This window comes from Amphiura filiformis, chromosome 5, assembly GCF_039555335.1.
Source record: "Amphiura filiformis chromosome 5, Afil_fr2py, whole genome shotgun sequence".
NCBI lineage: Eukaryota > Metazoa > Echinodermata > Ophiuroidea > Amphilepidida > Amphiuridae > Amphiura > Amphiura filiformis.
In genome coordinates this window covers 37,034,701-37,052,239 of record NC_092632.1, presented here as the reverse complement: position 1 = coordinate 37,052,239, position 17,539 = coordinate 37,034,701, and the positions used below count along the sequence as shown (strand labels likewise).

At 34.7% G+C, this 17,539-nt stretch overlaps 1 protein-coding gene across 4 annotated transcripts in view; it reads right to left on the bottom strand.

Annotated features, from left to right (window-relative positions):
• The window catches only part of LOC140153072 (uncharacterized), a 100,652-nt gene that overhangs the window by 60,518 nt on the left and 22,595 nt on the right, over window positions 1–17,539 (bottom strand). For 2 of the 4 annotated variants that reach the window (XM_072175684.1, XM_072175685.1), the window contains exon 3: window positions 5,949–6,018. The exons of 1 other annotated variant lie outside the window; for it this stretch is intronic. In XM_072175684.1, coding sequence (XP_072031785.1) covers window positions 5,949–5,974 — 26 coding nt within the window. In that variant the 5' untranslated portion in view covers window positions 5,975–6,018. Of the gene's footprint in view, window positions 1–421; window positions 888–5,948; window positions 6,019–17,539 lie in introns of those variants that run through there. One more of the 4 variants, XM_072175680.1, reaches the window with a different exon arrangement.

Below are 17,539 nucleotides of genomic sequence, written 5' to 3'. Positions count from 1 at the left end.
TAAAGAATATTTCCAAGCAACCCTTGTCCAGTAGAAACAAATAAAGCTATTAATCCAAATTTGTGTTTGGACTTGGACGGTACTTGCTTTTGGTACAACAACAACCAATACTGACGCCCAATTTTTTATAAACTAATATTGTACATTTTTACAATGGGTACACCCTGTCAGTCCGAAACAATCTAAAAGTCAGAAAATCTAATTGAAAAAGACACATCAACCCTAACCCTAACCCTAGCCCTAACCCTAACTTCAATTAGATTTTTGGACTGACAGTGTTTCGGACTGACAGGGAGACCCCTTTACAATTCTCAGGGTATGCAAATTTTCAGCTTTGAGAAAAATGATTATTTTCAAATACTCTTCATCCATTTTTAAACTGGAAACAGACAAGACAGTGCAAAAACAGTAGCATGCTTACTTTAAATTCATCCCTTTCCCACCTTCAGGCGGACCTCCTGGAGCATTGGTTACCATGCGTGGTTGCTGATGAGATGGACTTCTTGGAGCATTGCTCTGCCTGCGTGGTGACTGAGCAGGACTCCTTGGAGCATTGCTCTCCCTACGTGGTTGCTGAGATGGACTTTTTGGAGCACTGGTCACCAAGCGTAGTTTTTGTTGAGTTGGACTCCCTGGAGCATTTGTCACCATACGTAGTTTTTGTTGAGATGGACTCCCTGGAGCATTGGTCATCATGCGTGGCGACTGAGCTGGACTCTTTGGAGCATTGATCACCTTGCGTTGCTGTTGAGTTGGACTCCTTGGTGGAGGTTGTGCAGGTGGTAGAGAACTTCTCTTTATACGATCCAATTCTTTCTTTGAAATTTTTGTTTTTTCCATGATGGTACTACTATTAAAAGCACTGACTCTTCCTCTGATAAAATCACAACTTATAAATCACTGTATATATATCCTCATACTCATAGCTGTGTTACTAATGCACAAGTACAAATAATGTATCCAAGAAGCCAACATAGCTACACAGGTTTTATGGCTGCAATGAAGCCATAATACTACCTGTACAGGGCTAAGTATTAGCTACTTATTGACCCATGTCCGCCAACTCTAGATTACAATAGGATAACTGACACCTATTATTCATAAGCAGACTTTTGCCAACAGAGCAAGACAGATAAAAGACACTTCAAGGTTCTTACTTGAAAACAATGTAAACAATTCATTTCAGTTACTTTATGTTGCACCAAAATAATACACCATCAGGATTTATTTCAATTGTAACATAATTATGTGGGTTTTGTAAAATAAAAATTTTCCTTACAACTGTATACAAATTAGACTTATCAATTCTCTACTTAGAATCTGGAGCGATATTCCATTTCTATTCACACATGGACTTATATTACATTTTCTTGTTGAACTCATCAGTAAACAATCTTGGCAGAACTTGTCAGTACATTACAAACAGAAAGATATGGCTAGACTTTGACAATATGACCCCGTTTACACAGAGAGAAGTCCGACTTCAATTGCGAGGAGTACCTTTAGAATACCCTACCACATCGGCGGCGCCGCCGAAGCTGCACCTTTTTTGTAAAACTACACCGGCGTCGTATGCGAATTACTTATAATGGGATAGATTTAAATTAAGTTAGAGGTATTATATGAGTCAGGTTTTTAATAAAGTATGTCGGCGTTTGACTTAATGAAGTTTGCATTCATCAAGGTAATAAGTGATAGTACGATTAAATTATTGTGGTTACTTTTAGATAGTAGTAATGTCATTTGAATTTAATTTAAGCATAATGAAATAACTATATTGCATTATATAATGGCTTAGAAGTATTAATTATGCGTAATATATTTTAATGTACTCAAGTAAAATGATGACCGCATCAAAAGATGATGTTAATAAGCATGATATAATTATAATTAGTGTGACGTATAAGAGGCCGATTGTAATTGGTTATGAATGATTATATAATTCTAACTATTATGATGGATTAGAGGGCGATGGTAGTTAATTAATAATTATGACATAATAATAATGAGTGTGAGGGATAAGAGGGTTGTTGTAAATAATTAACAATGATTGTTAATAGTGATTAAAGTTATATTGATAAGAGGAATGTTAATTGTTAATGAGTGGTTTGATTAAGAATGAGTAGCATTTATTTCATGGAGTAAATACGTTAAGTATCATATATTGAATAATGATATGATGGTGAATGAAGGTATCGTTGTTGCTGTGCTACAGCGACGCCGCAAAGGTATCGCTGTTGCCGTGCTACAGCGACGGCGCGAAGCTAGTCCTTTTATGAGGGGCCTACACCGACGGCGGTAAGGTAGACCTATTTCCGTAAGGCAACACCGACGGTGCAAAGGTGCACCTTATGTAGGCCTAATTGTTAAAGTTGTCATATTAACAAATGAGTGTGGCGAAGCTATACCTTTTTACTGGGCTACACCGACGGCGCGAAGCTATCGTTGTTGCTGTGCTACAGCGACGGCGCAAAGCTAGACTTTTTGCGTATTTTGTAATGACTTGATCAACTAAATGTAATGAAGAGGAGGAAGGCATCGCTGTTGCTGTGCTACAGTGACGCCACTAACCTATACCTTGCCATTAGGTGAAGGTACCGCTGTTGCCGTGCTACAGCGACGCGACGCCGCGAATGATATGATGCACATATGTGAAATGGGGAGTTGCTTGTTTGTTGACAAGAGGAAATATTAAGTTAAGTTGTCATTGGTAAGCGCATAATGCACATAACTTAGTTTGCACCTAGTACCTGGTTGTCACTGGTTGGGGCATTTAATGAACGACGTATACACTGGTTTATGTGATTTCATAATTTCCAGATATTATAAATAAAAACAGGACCATGACCACTGAGAAGTTAATTAAGAAGAAACAGAACTTTTGCACCTGGTTATCACTGGTTGGGGCCTTTTATGAACGACGTATACACTGGTTTATGTGATTTCATACTTTGCAGTTGTTATAAATAAAAACAGGACCGTGACCACTGAAAAGTTAAGAAGAAAATGGTCATACAGTCCCGACTAATTAGGTGAAAAAATAAGCATTGTAAGACATTTCTTTTACAAGTTCAACAAAACATTGTGAATGAAACAGAACTGTTATCGTCCATCTTTATTCAGATTTGTATTGAACGTAAGAATGCGGTCAATGCAAAGTAAAGCTTGTGAGTGGTAGGGGCGTTTTATGAACAACGTTAAATCATGATAATTTTTATCATTTAGGCCTATACTTAGCAAGGTCTTTTAAAAAGAAGAAATTTGGTACAAAAATCAGGGAAATCGGTAGTAGGGTTGTTGAGAAATTGTCGCTCAAAGTTCACACGGCGATGTCGCTGTAGCCCTGCAACAACGATAACCTTCTTCATAGGCATTGCATTAATGGGTGAATATTTTATAAAGTTAGTTAGTTAATTTGTTTGTTTGTTTGTTAATTAATTCATTAATTATCACACGGCGATGTCGCTGTAGCCCTGCAACAACGATAACCTTCCTCATGGGCATAACCATGATAACATTAATGACTGAATATTGATAAAAGTTAATTGTTTAAGAACATTAATTAATTGATTAATTATCAAACGGCGAAGTCGCTGTAGCCCTGCAACAACGGTAACCTTCCTCGTGTGCATCATAATTTACATATTATACGGTAATTAATGACAGAGCATTGTTTAAAGTTAATGTTTTTATTTAATGTTCTTAAGTTAATTAATAATTATTTATCTCTTCTTTAAATAAGATAATTAATGAATGGAAACCGATCATTATGCAGATTTATGATTCCTGGCTGATTATGGGAAGCAAAGCAATTAATTAAATTTAAAATTTACTAATGTTCCTCTTCTTCATTGTATAGTGGCATTATTAATTAAATTACTACAATGTTGTTTAGAATCACCCTCGTTCGTTTATTTAATTTGCTGAATTAAGTGATTTATTTATTGCACTGAGTTAATCCATACATCATTTAATGTAATCCTATCATCAAGTTTCGCGCCGTCGGTGTAGCAGGGCTAAAACTCGGCCAAATGTGGTAGGGTATAGTAAAGTTTAGCCAATTGCGACATCAAATTCGAGTTCAAATTATGACAACCCTGTTTACACACAAATGAAGTTGAGTTCAAACTCGACTAAAATCGACTTCAGGCTCTGTGTAAACGGGGTCTATGTCACTTATTATACCGCAACTTTTTAGCTTACATGTACAAAAATGCTACAAATATTTTTCAAACAACTTACCCAAATCAAATATTGTACCAGCTCCTCAATGACAAATTACCGTACATGTAGCTAGCAATTTGCTTACATATAATTTTCTTTTCTTTTAGCCACTAGATTATAAGGTCAAGAAATTCAAGCCGGGCACCCTAGAATAGAACCTAGACCAGGGAGAATTACAAGACACTCAAGTATGTACTTCCAAGCAAAAGATGATTGATGTCTATTCCAGTCAGAGACCCATGATCTATCCTGATTTATCAACTAGCGATTGTAACAGATATTACATCTCTGAAATGAGCCAAGCAGGAAGTGTAATAGCACATCTGATCATTACCTGGTGTTGAAAACTTCCATGGAAGGTCAAAGGTCACTTTCCTATCAAAGTTCCAATCGAACTAGTCAACAACTAACTATAGTTTTTGTATGTCTATGTGGACACTGGTGTAACAATAATATTTGTTTTCGTTGTACTAATTACTCAAGATCGTGTTTAATTACGACAGTGTGGTAACGATCTCAGCGTTAGGTTGCAGACCGCAGTAGGGGTGTTTGAATTACATGGAATTTAACTATAGGGTTATAAAGTGAACTTGAGACTGATAGTAACTAAGAACACAGCAAGTCAATTTTCTTGAGACCCGATATAAACACAGGTATACGCAGCGTGAGATACTAGTCACTGGTAGGACTGACACGCCCTCTCCTCTAGGCATCCACTTTGCATTACGAACCACCAGTTGTGCTTGGATACATACCTTCGGAATGTGACCTTGTGAGTCGTTACTAATAGCGCAAATGTAGAGCGCCACCTATAGCTTGCATCTCTACTACCTTCATGATCAGATAGGATTTTAGTAGGATTTTTTTCTCCCTTACCTATTCTTTGGGAGATTAGAGTCACTATGGACCACAATAGCCTCATCCCAATGGCATAGTTCAATAACCTCAATTAAACAACCAGAGTGCAAAATGTGACCTCATGTTGCAGAGTATGAGTTTTTGTACTCAAATTTTCAAAGGCCATTCAATGTATGCGTAAATGTATTGGGGTTAAAGAACTGTGCCGTGATAGATGAGCAATGAGCATGTTGTGGATCCTAGTGAGTATATAGCACATATTTGTCATCAGAAAATATATCACTGCAGAAAAAACACTCAATAAAGCAACAAACTATTCATTTCAAATCAAACAACATAACCAGCGCAGCCATGAATACACCAAAACACAATAGCCTTTGAATCCCAATTTTAAAATCATGTTCATATCCCAGGTTGTCTCAAAATCTAAGCTATTATGTTTATGATTGAAAAATATTTTACACATAGCAGTAACAAAATTAAGCAAAACTAAGTATAACTACACTGATTTGAAAGATATATATAAAGCAATCAAATACACAAAAAGTCAAACAAAATAACTTATAAATTCAATTACAAATTGCAAAATATGATATGGCTGTGAAAAAAATAAACTTTGAAGCAAAGTTTAAAAAGAAAAAGGTTGGCACATATTTCTGAATAAACTTTGAAATTTGTTATAACATTCATAGATTCAAAGCAATTAATATAACAGCCTAACTACTGTCACTCTCATTCAGATATTTCATACAGATATTAGTTCATTGTCATTGCAGACAAAGAAATGAAACTACAAATGAAAATAAAATTGGATTACATGAAATACTTTCCAAAAAACAATATATTAATTTGCCACACTCTCATACCTAGTGAACCAGTTTGTGACCTTCATCTATGAAACATGAACTTAACACATGGCTTCTGTGGAGTTGAGATCTGAAAATCATAACCAGAATTGAACATGTCAATGTTTGTTAGCATAGAGATGTATTATCACTTTTGAACTTCACTATCAGGACTGAGAGTATTAATTAGTCTATGTATATTGAATGGTTTGGAATGAGGAACCGATAGTACCCAATCAATATAGGAAGTTACATATGGACGATGGCTGCACACTAGATCCTGTACTATGCAAAAGCTTCCTGCTTTCTTGTGTCACAGTTGACAAATATTCCTACTTTAGCAAACACTTCCCTATCAAACGTCATAAACAATTACAGGATTGAAAGTATAAATAAACAAGGATTTCCAAAAAAAAAAAACTATGCCAAAGTCACCAGGAAAATGCCAGGTATATAAAACAAGAGCTGAAGTCTCACCTCAATTTATTATTCACGATTTATTTAATATTTAGTATAATTGGAGCAATTTTGAAATTTGACCCCTATAAGAACTTTGACCTCAAATGACCTCTGCTTTGATTTTATCACGTTCCTACCTCTTTGGTTCCCATCTGAACATAGGTCAGGTGAGACAAAAACATAAAATAGATAATAAAAAGTATAATAAAACTAGTATACAATCACATTTTTTTAATATAATTTTAGTTTGATAAACAATAAAACAGGACAAATTGAGTGAAAAAAAAAAAAAGATTGTTCTGGGTCTCGAATGCGGTACCTCCTGTGTGACAACTTCACGTGCCTAGCTACATGATTAGGAAGCCGTAAAAGTAACAGTTAAACCATACACGTCTGTTGGGGCTGCTGAGAGGTGAGAACATCTGTACTATTATTCGCAGAAGTAATTACAAGGAAATTTCATTTTCTATTTAATTGTAGTCAGGTTCTTTATTTGTAATAACGATGATGATTTACACCCATTTTATCTATATCAGGTAATGCAATCCACATCTACCATGACTTGCCAAATTATGGATCCTGTAGCCGAAGTCAGCAGCGACTACGGCAAAAAACAAGGAATGAAAGAAAAAGAATAGACAGGCAAGGCAAGGAAGGAAAGAAGAAATGAAAGAAAGAAGAAAGAAGAAAGAAAGAAAGAAAGAAAGAAAGAAAGAAAGAAAGAAAGAAAGAAAGAAAGAAAGAAAGAAAGAAAGAAAGAAAGAAAGAAAGAAAGAAAGAAAGAAAAACAATGAAAGATAGGAAAAGAGAATGAATGAATAAATGAATGAACAAATGAATGAATGAACAAATGAATGAATTAATGAAGGAATGCAAGAATAAATGAACATTGAAACTAAAATGCAGAAAATGCTTGAATACAGAAATTTTCCAGTAATTCTGTTAGGTAAAACTAAAGGATACAACAGACCTGACTCATCTGAAAATATTAAAACAATAGCTTTAAAAAACCTGTTGAAAACAGGGATGTAACTTTTTTTTGACATGGGGAAATATTATACATGTCATTATACATGTAGCAATGTCAACCTATTTCCCAATTACCCATGACCCTGACTGTTAGCTCATCACTTTCACTTTACATACAATTCTTTCAATCAAAATTGAGCTCAATTTGAACAATACATGATGATGCAAGCTGCTGCTGCTGTTCTAAATAAGTGATTCACACATTATCCTAAACAATCAGCAGACATTTTGGAGTCTCAACAATTACTTAAAATTTTTTTAACATCCATGCTTAAAAAATGCAACATTTACTTGAGCTTTTTATGACATCATTAATTTAATATTTTACTTGCTTTTTTATCGATATTGTTGTTTCTTATAGATTAATGTAGAAAACCGCAGAATCAGACAAATTGATTTTTTTTAGGTGTGCGGAACCTGTGCAGTATTAGATCAAAATGTGTATTTTTAACAAAAAACTACATGTATTTTCTATCTTGCTTCAAAATTGCAAGATGCAATCTGATTATTTAATTCCTGAACACAGATCCTGGAGAGATAGATGAGTAAGAATCACAGATCCTGGCAAAAACAGGATCTATATGATAAGATGCAGTAAAACATATCATCAAGGCAGATTTTTGATGTAAGTTTTATCATAATTTATCATAATTGTCATTGCCTTTCATTTTAACCTCAGTGCTTCCAAATAGTATGTTTCTGTGCATATTTCCATTCAATTAAATCTCAATTTACCCCAGTGATTTGTATCAACATTTGTTTTTTCCAGATCATGCCGCTAGTCATATGTATTAATACATGTATGCACATGAAGGATGATTTGGTAAATCTGGAGTCATGTAAATTCAAAATATAGTTGCAGCTTCTCAACACGAGAAGCTCCAGCAAATTTCCAAAATTGGTGACAGAACAAAATACCTCCACTATCAAAATATATTATGGACTTAATCTGTGTAATTGAGGTTAATACCAACTTGGTTTAACAGGGTACTTACGGTAAGCATGCAATTTCCACCATGTCTATCAACGCAAGTGAATCCGAGTTTGACAGGATAGAATTGTTAAACACGCTTAACTTTCAAATGTACATGTAATTAAAATTAACAATTAATGAATAATAGTAATAATATAATTCATTCAGTATAGTCAAGGTGGAGTCCATGTGGTATAAAACATTAAAATGCAAAACAAAATCAGATATTGTATAATGCAGACTTTTTTAAAAATGAAAATTAATTTGGCAAAAATTATGATTTTTTTTTATAGTAATATTAGTATAGCAGTAGCATCAGGGTCGAGTTGAAGTTCATCATACCATATGTGACACCTCATCACTTGCACTTTGTGCCATGGCATATACCCCCCCCCCCCAAACACACCCGCCCCCCCCCCCCCACCTACACAACAACAAGATAACAAACATTACTATCGTTTTTACATATTCTTCACAATAGTATTAAAAAATAAAGATATAAATATGGAAATTTTCTTCCAATTAATTGAATTGTGTTAATTAAAAATTGCGGTTAACCTATGCTAAGTTAAAAATCAATACAGCTTAAACGATGCACATACAAATGCACAGTATACATGTACATCAATTCTGCAGGATTTGTCCATACATATAAACGGTCACATTTTCCCAATCAATATAGTGACGATATAGTGACAAATTTTTTTGGCAGTACTATACTCCAATGATGATGAAAATACAGAAATCATGCAAAAATCTTTAAAATATTATTGTTGGCTAGAATCGTCTTGTACACGTACATGATAAAATATGCACTTTTTGATATAATGACAGTAATTTATTGCACACGCTCTTGCTGCTGCCTATCCAGCAGCTAAAATTGGTTCTTTACATTCTGAAATGGTGAAAATCAAACTGAAACTGACACCCAGTCTAAATTTGTCGACAAATATTACTAAGTACCGCACTGACTGAAATAGTAGGTTAAGGTGTTGGCCTTATTAGTCGTTCGAAGCTCATAGGTGGAACACCACCCTTAATCAAGCCTCAACGCATCCCTTAAAAGATTTGTACTGGATGACTCAAAGTGACATCAAACATCTATAGGTAGTTCCATGGAGACGTAATTGAATTACGATTCACAACGTTGCTAACTGGCTAAGTTTTATTCAATGAATATCAACATGTACATGTGTATTGCTCACACCTGATTTTGCAATTCCAAATGGTGACCGATTGCATGTAGGAACCAAGCAAAGAAGTACAAACGATTTTTCATTTAAAACTTGTTTTAAATTGAGTCTTTTCTGCATAATTGTTACTCAAATTGTAACCATTTAAAAATGTGTATTACTCACTCCTGATTTTGAAATTTCAAATGGTGAACAGGGAACCAAGCAAAGAAGTACAACAATTTTTTGTCAAATTTTGGATATTGAGTCTTTTCTGCATAATTGTAACCATTTAATTTTATTGATACATGTATGTAAGAGATTGATTCTTTTGTGATCCTAGCATCCTCTTTTTATGACATTTTCAGCAGATATCCATGAAAAAGTTTATTCCCAAAATTTCAGTTGATTCCGATTTTGCATTTGCGAGTTATACATGATCATACTGCTCTATAGGCCACTGTGTTGTAATTTTGTTCTGGTGTACCAGAATGTAAATCAAATTGACAATTTTTTTGCTAAATTCATTAATTTGCAAGATTTATTTTGTACATAAACATTATGCAGCAAGGTTTTCAGTGGTATAAAAATCTCAACTTTTATTAGAGAAGTGGGGGGGGGGGGGGGATGAGGCTGTGGATCATGAAATGCCCCTTTAATAGCCAGGTATGTTTTTACTCCTGTAGAAAATAACATCCATTTAATATATTTGTTTCCTTCTAGTAATTAACCATGCTGACTTTTATAGGGTAATGTGAATACAAGCTGACACACCAGAGCTCTGTACAATATTATGGAACTACTATGTAGCTTTGATATTAAAATATTATAGAAAATTTACAGAATCAAATTTTATAAACAGAGTGAGTCATCATCTAGGTCATTTAAAAACAAACAGATCAATTTACAATACAATGAAGTATTGGAGATGGTCAATTAAATAATTACCTTAGAACAAAATTATCATCAAAACAATTATCTTGGCTGTTGTTATTGGTGTATATCAATTATAATGCTAATTTTCAACAGTCATTAACCAGTTCTCAATACACTAAATTGGTTCAACAATAATGAATCAGGTCACTGAGGGTTATCAGTTTGGCAAAATATTGAAAGTTTTTCAAGAAGCTACATTTGATGTCACATCATCATTAAACAATTTTTGGATTTGTTGAAATACTTTTGCCAGACTTTCTTTCCTGTAAATTTTATTCTTTGAAGAATGAGCTGCATGGAAGCATTATAATTTAGTCGGGGGGGGGGGGAGGAGGGGGGGAGGGGGGAGCATATTGTTCCTGTTTTGCTGGGACATTTGCATTACCTTCTGAACCTTCTGCGTTTTTTAGTCAGCAGGGCGGAATACCGCAAGTCGCTAAGGTAACTCTGGAACCTAGAGTGGATGAGTGCAGATATCAGAACCGGGGATGGTCCCCGTTCTCTTTTCGAATAGCTCTGACACTTTAACATGCACAGGGATGAATCCTCCTGAACACGGGACCAACGGCTTTATGTGACTTCCGAATCACGGACGAAGCACATACACTACCTATATCTGCACATGCTAGGCAGTGCATGGGGGCGAGAGAAAATTCTGAAATTAAATTCTGAAATTAAATAACTGAACCCAATTGAAGGATTCCCGACCATATAGGAACTTTTTGGGAGGAAGAGAATTTTCACCTAAGGCAAGCCCAAGGCTCGAACCCTCGTCGATCGTATCTCCCGACCGGCAGCGCAACGCCTTAACCACTCGGCCATCTCGCCTCGCATTGTTGTACACACAAAATTTCAGAGTATTTTAGTCCCAGATGAATTTTGCAACATTTTGAAATTTTACTATATTTTGGCCCAAAACACAGTGTTTTGTTTTTAAGGATGATGCACTTTATTTTTTCTTCTATTAGGACTCCAGAGGGGACGTCCCCCTCCTTCACCACATATGACTGCATCAAAACTGGATTAAATGTGTGGCATTATAGTGATTATTATTATGGCACATGGGAAGCACATTGTCTTGTCTTGTTTCTTTCAAGCCCCATCCATCACTTTCATGATGTCAATTTTGTACCTGCACAGTACAGAGACATGAAATAGACACAAGCAATGTCATCAAGTTATAAGTGACTCACTTTTCAACCTTTTTTTTCCGTTTCATATAAAAAAAATTCATGTCCAACCACTTTTTTAAATTAGAGCGGCAAGATAATAAATACACATATACATGTTCATGTTTTAGACTAAAATCATCACAACAGCTGACCTTTTGGGTTTGATTTCACTGAGAAACATTTTGTTCAAAATGGCTCGATTACTGATGTTTTCAATTTCTACGACACAAGACTGTGCATTATAACAATCGCAATGTTTGGTTTACTACATGGTGAAAATTTCAATACATGTATTAATTCATTGTTTGATTTATAACACTGAACATGACCGAATCGCGTGTAATACAAAAGACCAAGAAACAGCACAGCCTCATGCAGCGCAGCATGCAGGGCACAAGAATTGGGGTTGTACACAAAGAAACCAACATTATTGGCCATGTTCCAGATATGGTTTAACCAAGCTACATAACTCAAATGTACACATACAATTGTAAAATGGTCCCTTGCGGTATTGCTAGCGCCTGTAGTACTCCTAATTGATAATATAGATCCAGCAAATCTGACAAATACTAGTATTATAAATTAGAGTTCCTTAATCATTTGGCAAAAATAGTAAAATGTAGGAAAAAGTAAATACCGTATATCCTTGGATAGTTTCCCCCTTCAATTAAATGCCCCCCACCATTTTTTTCAACCGAGATGTTTCAAAAATGCTGATATTTCCATGCTATCTTGTGTAGTAAGCTTACCAAGGTGCACACAAAACTTAAGTTTGGGTGAAAGTCTGATCATATAAACCCAGAAGTGAACCAGAAGTCATCGTTCCTTAAAGTTCATAGTTCATCATTTCAGCGCGAGTTTAAGTTACATGATTTTAACGGGAATTATCATTCTAAAAATGACCTCTAATAAACGCCCCCTTTTGGAAAATGCACTGCCCCCAAGGGCGACTATTTGCAGATATACGGTAAGCAAAGAGCACTTTACACTTGGCTTCCTGACCTAAAATACCATTATAAATATAAACACATAAATCCAAAGAAAACGCACTGGATACATATGCCCATTCCACAGACAACAATGTATATGCTTGATTTATGTCACTTCACTTGAAATAATGTGTGTAAATATGCTATAAGTAAAAACGTATTTACATGATTTTGACACAAATGTTCAGATTCTTGACACTTCTGGCATGATCATTACAAATATTGAATTTGTAGCTATCTTCGGTTGATTGCTCATGTTTGTACTGATAAGTCTAAATTGCTATGACTAACCTGCCAATTTGAACAGACAGATCTTGTATCGCGAAAAGCACATTAAATTTTTCTATGCTGCTTCCTGAGGCCACTATATTGTGCCATGAATGAGGCAAAATGTGTAGACCTAATAGATTTTTAGATTTCTCTTTTCCTTTTAATTCTTTCATTGTTAATATTCATATTTCATTTTAATTTTATTAAAAAATGTATAAAGTGTATGCACCTGCTACACCTGTTTTTTTGTATGACACATTCATTTTATGCTTGTTGTTATGTTTGGTACGAAATTGTTTAAAAAACTATGAGAACTAAATGTATGAACAAAATATGAAAATATATTGTTGATACATTCATGTATCTGCCAGCGTAATTGTCAATTCCAGTCAAATTTCAAGCATGGTGTATACTTGACCCACTAAATCACCAGAAATGCATTCAGGAAGTGCCTGGAAAGCAGGGTAAAGACAGGCTACTTAGACCAACATCCCTCTTTGTCACTCAAAATTCATTATGACTGGCTACTGGGTGTCCAGTGTCCTATTGAGAAAATACATAAAAACAATCAAACAAACAGTATACACTCAAAATGATATAATAAATGACTGAATTGGGAAAACAATGAATTTGAATGTCACAAATCTCAAAGTCCTGTGCCCTACATGTATTGGCACCATAAGTCATGTGCTAAATTGGGAATCAATTTTAAGACAAAACAGTTAGTTATGTTAAATGTTTTGAAAAATGTTAACTTTGATCTTGTCAACAACATTACTTTTACGATATGATCAGTGTTCTAATTGAATTTGCATGTTTGTTTTTGTTTGTTTCATATTTTGATAAAAAAATGTAGGGGGTAGGGCTGTATAATTATTACATTTGTCGCAGGAGAGCAGAATTTTTCCAAATAATTAGCCCAAAATTGCTTATCTTACTATGCCAAATACACTTGATCCTCTCTAGCACCAAGATTGGGCAAATTATGATATTTTGTGTGATTGGAATTTCCCTACATTTCCCAAAGGTTGTAGCCTACAAACCCCCCCCCCTCCAAATAAGTTACTTGGATTAACCCTTTTGACCTTCCAATTATGTCATTATGCCCTCTCCTCTGGTCCAGCCAAAGTGCCTTGGCCATCAAATGTTACCCTTCCTTTGAAGATGCAATCAGGATATGACAACAATAATACAATTTCATGTTGTTTTTCCTGCTTACATTCCAAAGCATCTCAGTCCTTGTTACTGTTACTTCAAAGAAAGGCATAAGATGAACATAACAGAGTAAAATAAATGACTGTCCGTTCCCAATTAATCAGATTTTTCTCATTAAAGTGATAATTACAAAACCAGAAGCCAGATGAATGACTAACACTCTACTGATCTTCTTAATCATTATTTAATGTACCCGGGTGCATGCCTTAACATCTTGGATTTCCTTCTGTGTGTACCTAGACCAAGTATGTTGATGGGCCCATCAGCTTTGAAATTATAATATTTGTGGTTGAGTATTTATTCACCGGTCATTTGGGACATTTAAGACAGAGTCAAGAGACTGCAATCTCTCCCTCCTCCTTTGGCTGGAAGCAGAGTTTTCTTTACTTGTTGCTATGCCAACTCCACTGACCACTCTGTAAACACTTTTGGTCACAGCTTTCAAAATGGTTTTTGTTTATCCACCTGCATTTATAAATTATGAATTTTACATTTTATTAAACTTGCTTTACTATTCATTGTGCAATGCCGTAAATTTAAAATCACACAATGGATAGGTGGATGGATGGACATACATTTAAACAAAATTCACTATTTCCACCCCTCTGATCATTGTGTAACAATGTGACCTTTTCTGGAACAATATTACATAATGGTACCACTCTTTCTAGTCCTGAATCCTAATTTGAACCCAAACTCATAATGCCAATATCAGTATCAATGCCAATCTCAATATATCAAATTATATATTTATAATACCATGATTCTTTGATTGACCCAGGACCATTATTCTAATCATCCCGGCAAATCATACAACCCTAAAATAAAACCCCAACAGCCTGGAAGATGTAACTTTGTTCTAAAATGTTCTAGCGTGAAATGGAGTTGCACAATGTGGCCACACATCCCTGTCACCCATTTTAGTGAGTGCCCCCAGGCTGCAGCGTGGGTGCAATTTGGGGTGCAATTCCCAGTGTTGCCACATGTGATTTTGCTTGCCGATCCATGCTCGTCCTCGCAAGGTTTTTCTCCAGGTGCTCCAGTTTTTCTCCTGATATGATATCACTGTCCTGTCGTGTTCAGTTGGCATCCCCGAATGCAGGGTCAGAATTTCGTTTTACACACTCATACTGTCAAGTCAAAAAAGTAGGGTGGGTTGTAACTTGTACCCCACAATACTGCTGTGTAATGTTAAAACTAAATACAAGGAAACATGGCATGGTGTACATGTGTATATATTTGATCAAATATTTCCCTTCTTTCCCCTATCTTTCCCTCAGAGTTGATCACGATAACAATCAAACCAGAAATTGCTCAGATCCTGATGTATGGTGATTCCTCAGTTTTGTATCCCAGGTCTATCACCAACTATCTTGCTTAGCTGTACATCACACGATTTGTCAATTAGTATATGTACAAACATGTTTTCGTTTTAAAGGGGAAATCTGTCTCATCGCAAGGTTAACATATAGAGAGTAACAAGTGGATATTAGATTAGTTTTATGTACTAAAATAATGATTTAATTCTTAATTCATAATTCATAGAATACATCTGTTCTGAACACATACATTTTTCATGTTTTTTTACAGGTTTAGTGGTTGTTCAGTTGTAGCAGCAGCTTGATCTTTTCTGATCAAATTTTTTAAGCCTATGAATGTGCACAATGTAGACTTTAAATTTGATTCCACATATTATATTCAATTCAACAAATCATGTAATATTATGTGTAAGAAAACCTAAGCTAATCCTAACCTAAATTTTGTGTATGAAGGAGTAACCAAATACCAAAGCTCTGCAACACAGAATATTTGTTTTCTCTGGTTCCGACATAATTTTATTTGTTAATGAAGTAAACTATAAAAGTAAACAAAACAAATAACTAAAAAAAATTGGCGGATGTACTGTACAATGTACGAACATCGAATCAAATATTACAATTCAAAGCACATATTGTGATGTTAATGTTAAACTTTCAAAATGGAAAAAAAGTTTCTCTCAACACTCTTGTAATCTTGAAGACTGTTGTTTCCATAGTCAACAAAGTGTTTGAGTCACAAAGGTTTATCATATCAGATTGCTCAAATTTGTTGAAGTCTTGAAACAGAGTTGAGATAAAACCAGAACAGCAGTTCACAAAAAAAAAAATGTACGGGAAAATGTGTACATGTAAGCTAAGCTAAGCTATTTTTACCCAAATGCACATCAAGAGAAACAAAACTTTTTCAATGATTTTATTCTAATCCTACCTTAGAGCAGAAGATCAACAGATTCATCACTTAAGGGATCTAAAATGAGCGTTTATTGCGTTTCGACAGTATTTTTTGTGGGACATGAGAGCACCTCAGACCTATCGAATTGCATTCTGAATACGAAGCATGGCTTTCTGATATCAAATAATTTTCATTTTTTGAAAATCACAATATAATACAACTTTTATGACAAATTATAAAAATTTGATATTTTTCAAAGTCCTCGAAGTAAATTTTATAAATCTAATGACATATTCTTAAAGTGTATGTAGCAGGGAGGAAAAGCCGACGATCAATTGAAAATTTTGACCTTTCATATTGAAGTTATGGATTTTTTTCCCAAAAAGACCTAATTTTTTTGGGTGTTTTTGGAGAAAAAAATCCATATCTTTAATACTAAAGGTCAATATTTTCAATTGATCGTTTGCTTTTCATCCCACCTACATACACAGATTTTAAAAGTTTACTTCGAGTACTGTTAAATATCAAAAATATCGATTTTTAATCATTTGCCATAAAATGTGTATTGCATTGCTAATTTCAAAAATCAAAATTATTTGATATCAGAAGGACATTCTTCAGATTCAGAATGCAATTCGATATGTCTGATGTGCTCTAATGTCCCACAATAAATACTGTCCAAACGCTCATACCCCAGCCCTTAAACCTACAGTCAAAAATGACAAATCTGCCAGATAGTAAGTAAAAGATTTGATCATATTTACTTTAATACTTGAAAATTAATGTCAGCATCTGTGTAAACACTCTCAACGATAAAATATGCTAAATAAAGTACCCTGCCTATGTATAAATCAATGATAGGGTTGGGATTTTCGGTAATTTTGTGCCCGGTACCCGTTTATTTTATTTTTTTACAAGTTTTTTTTTTTTTTTTTCGGTTTTGTAGTGTCCCTGGACTTAGACCTCAATGCTAGGATCATTCATGGTTGACCTAAAAAAAAAAATTTAAAAAAAAATATTTCAAGATGTTTTGTATTTTTAATATGAAAATTGATAATTTGTATTCATGTCATAGTCTATTAATGATTTCAAAATGCATTGAATTTGTTTTTGAAATCATTAATTTTTTTGGAATTTCTGGTTCCGGGCATGGAATTCCTGCCCGGGTACTCGGCTACCCGGGCGG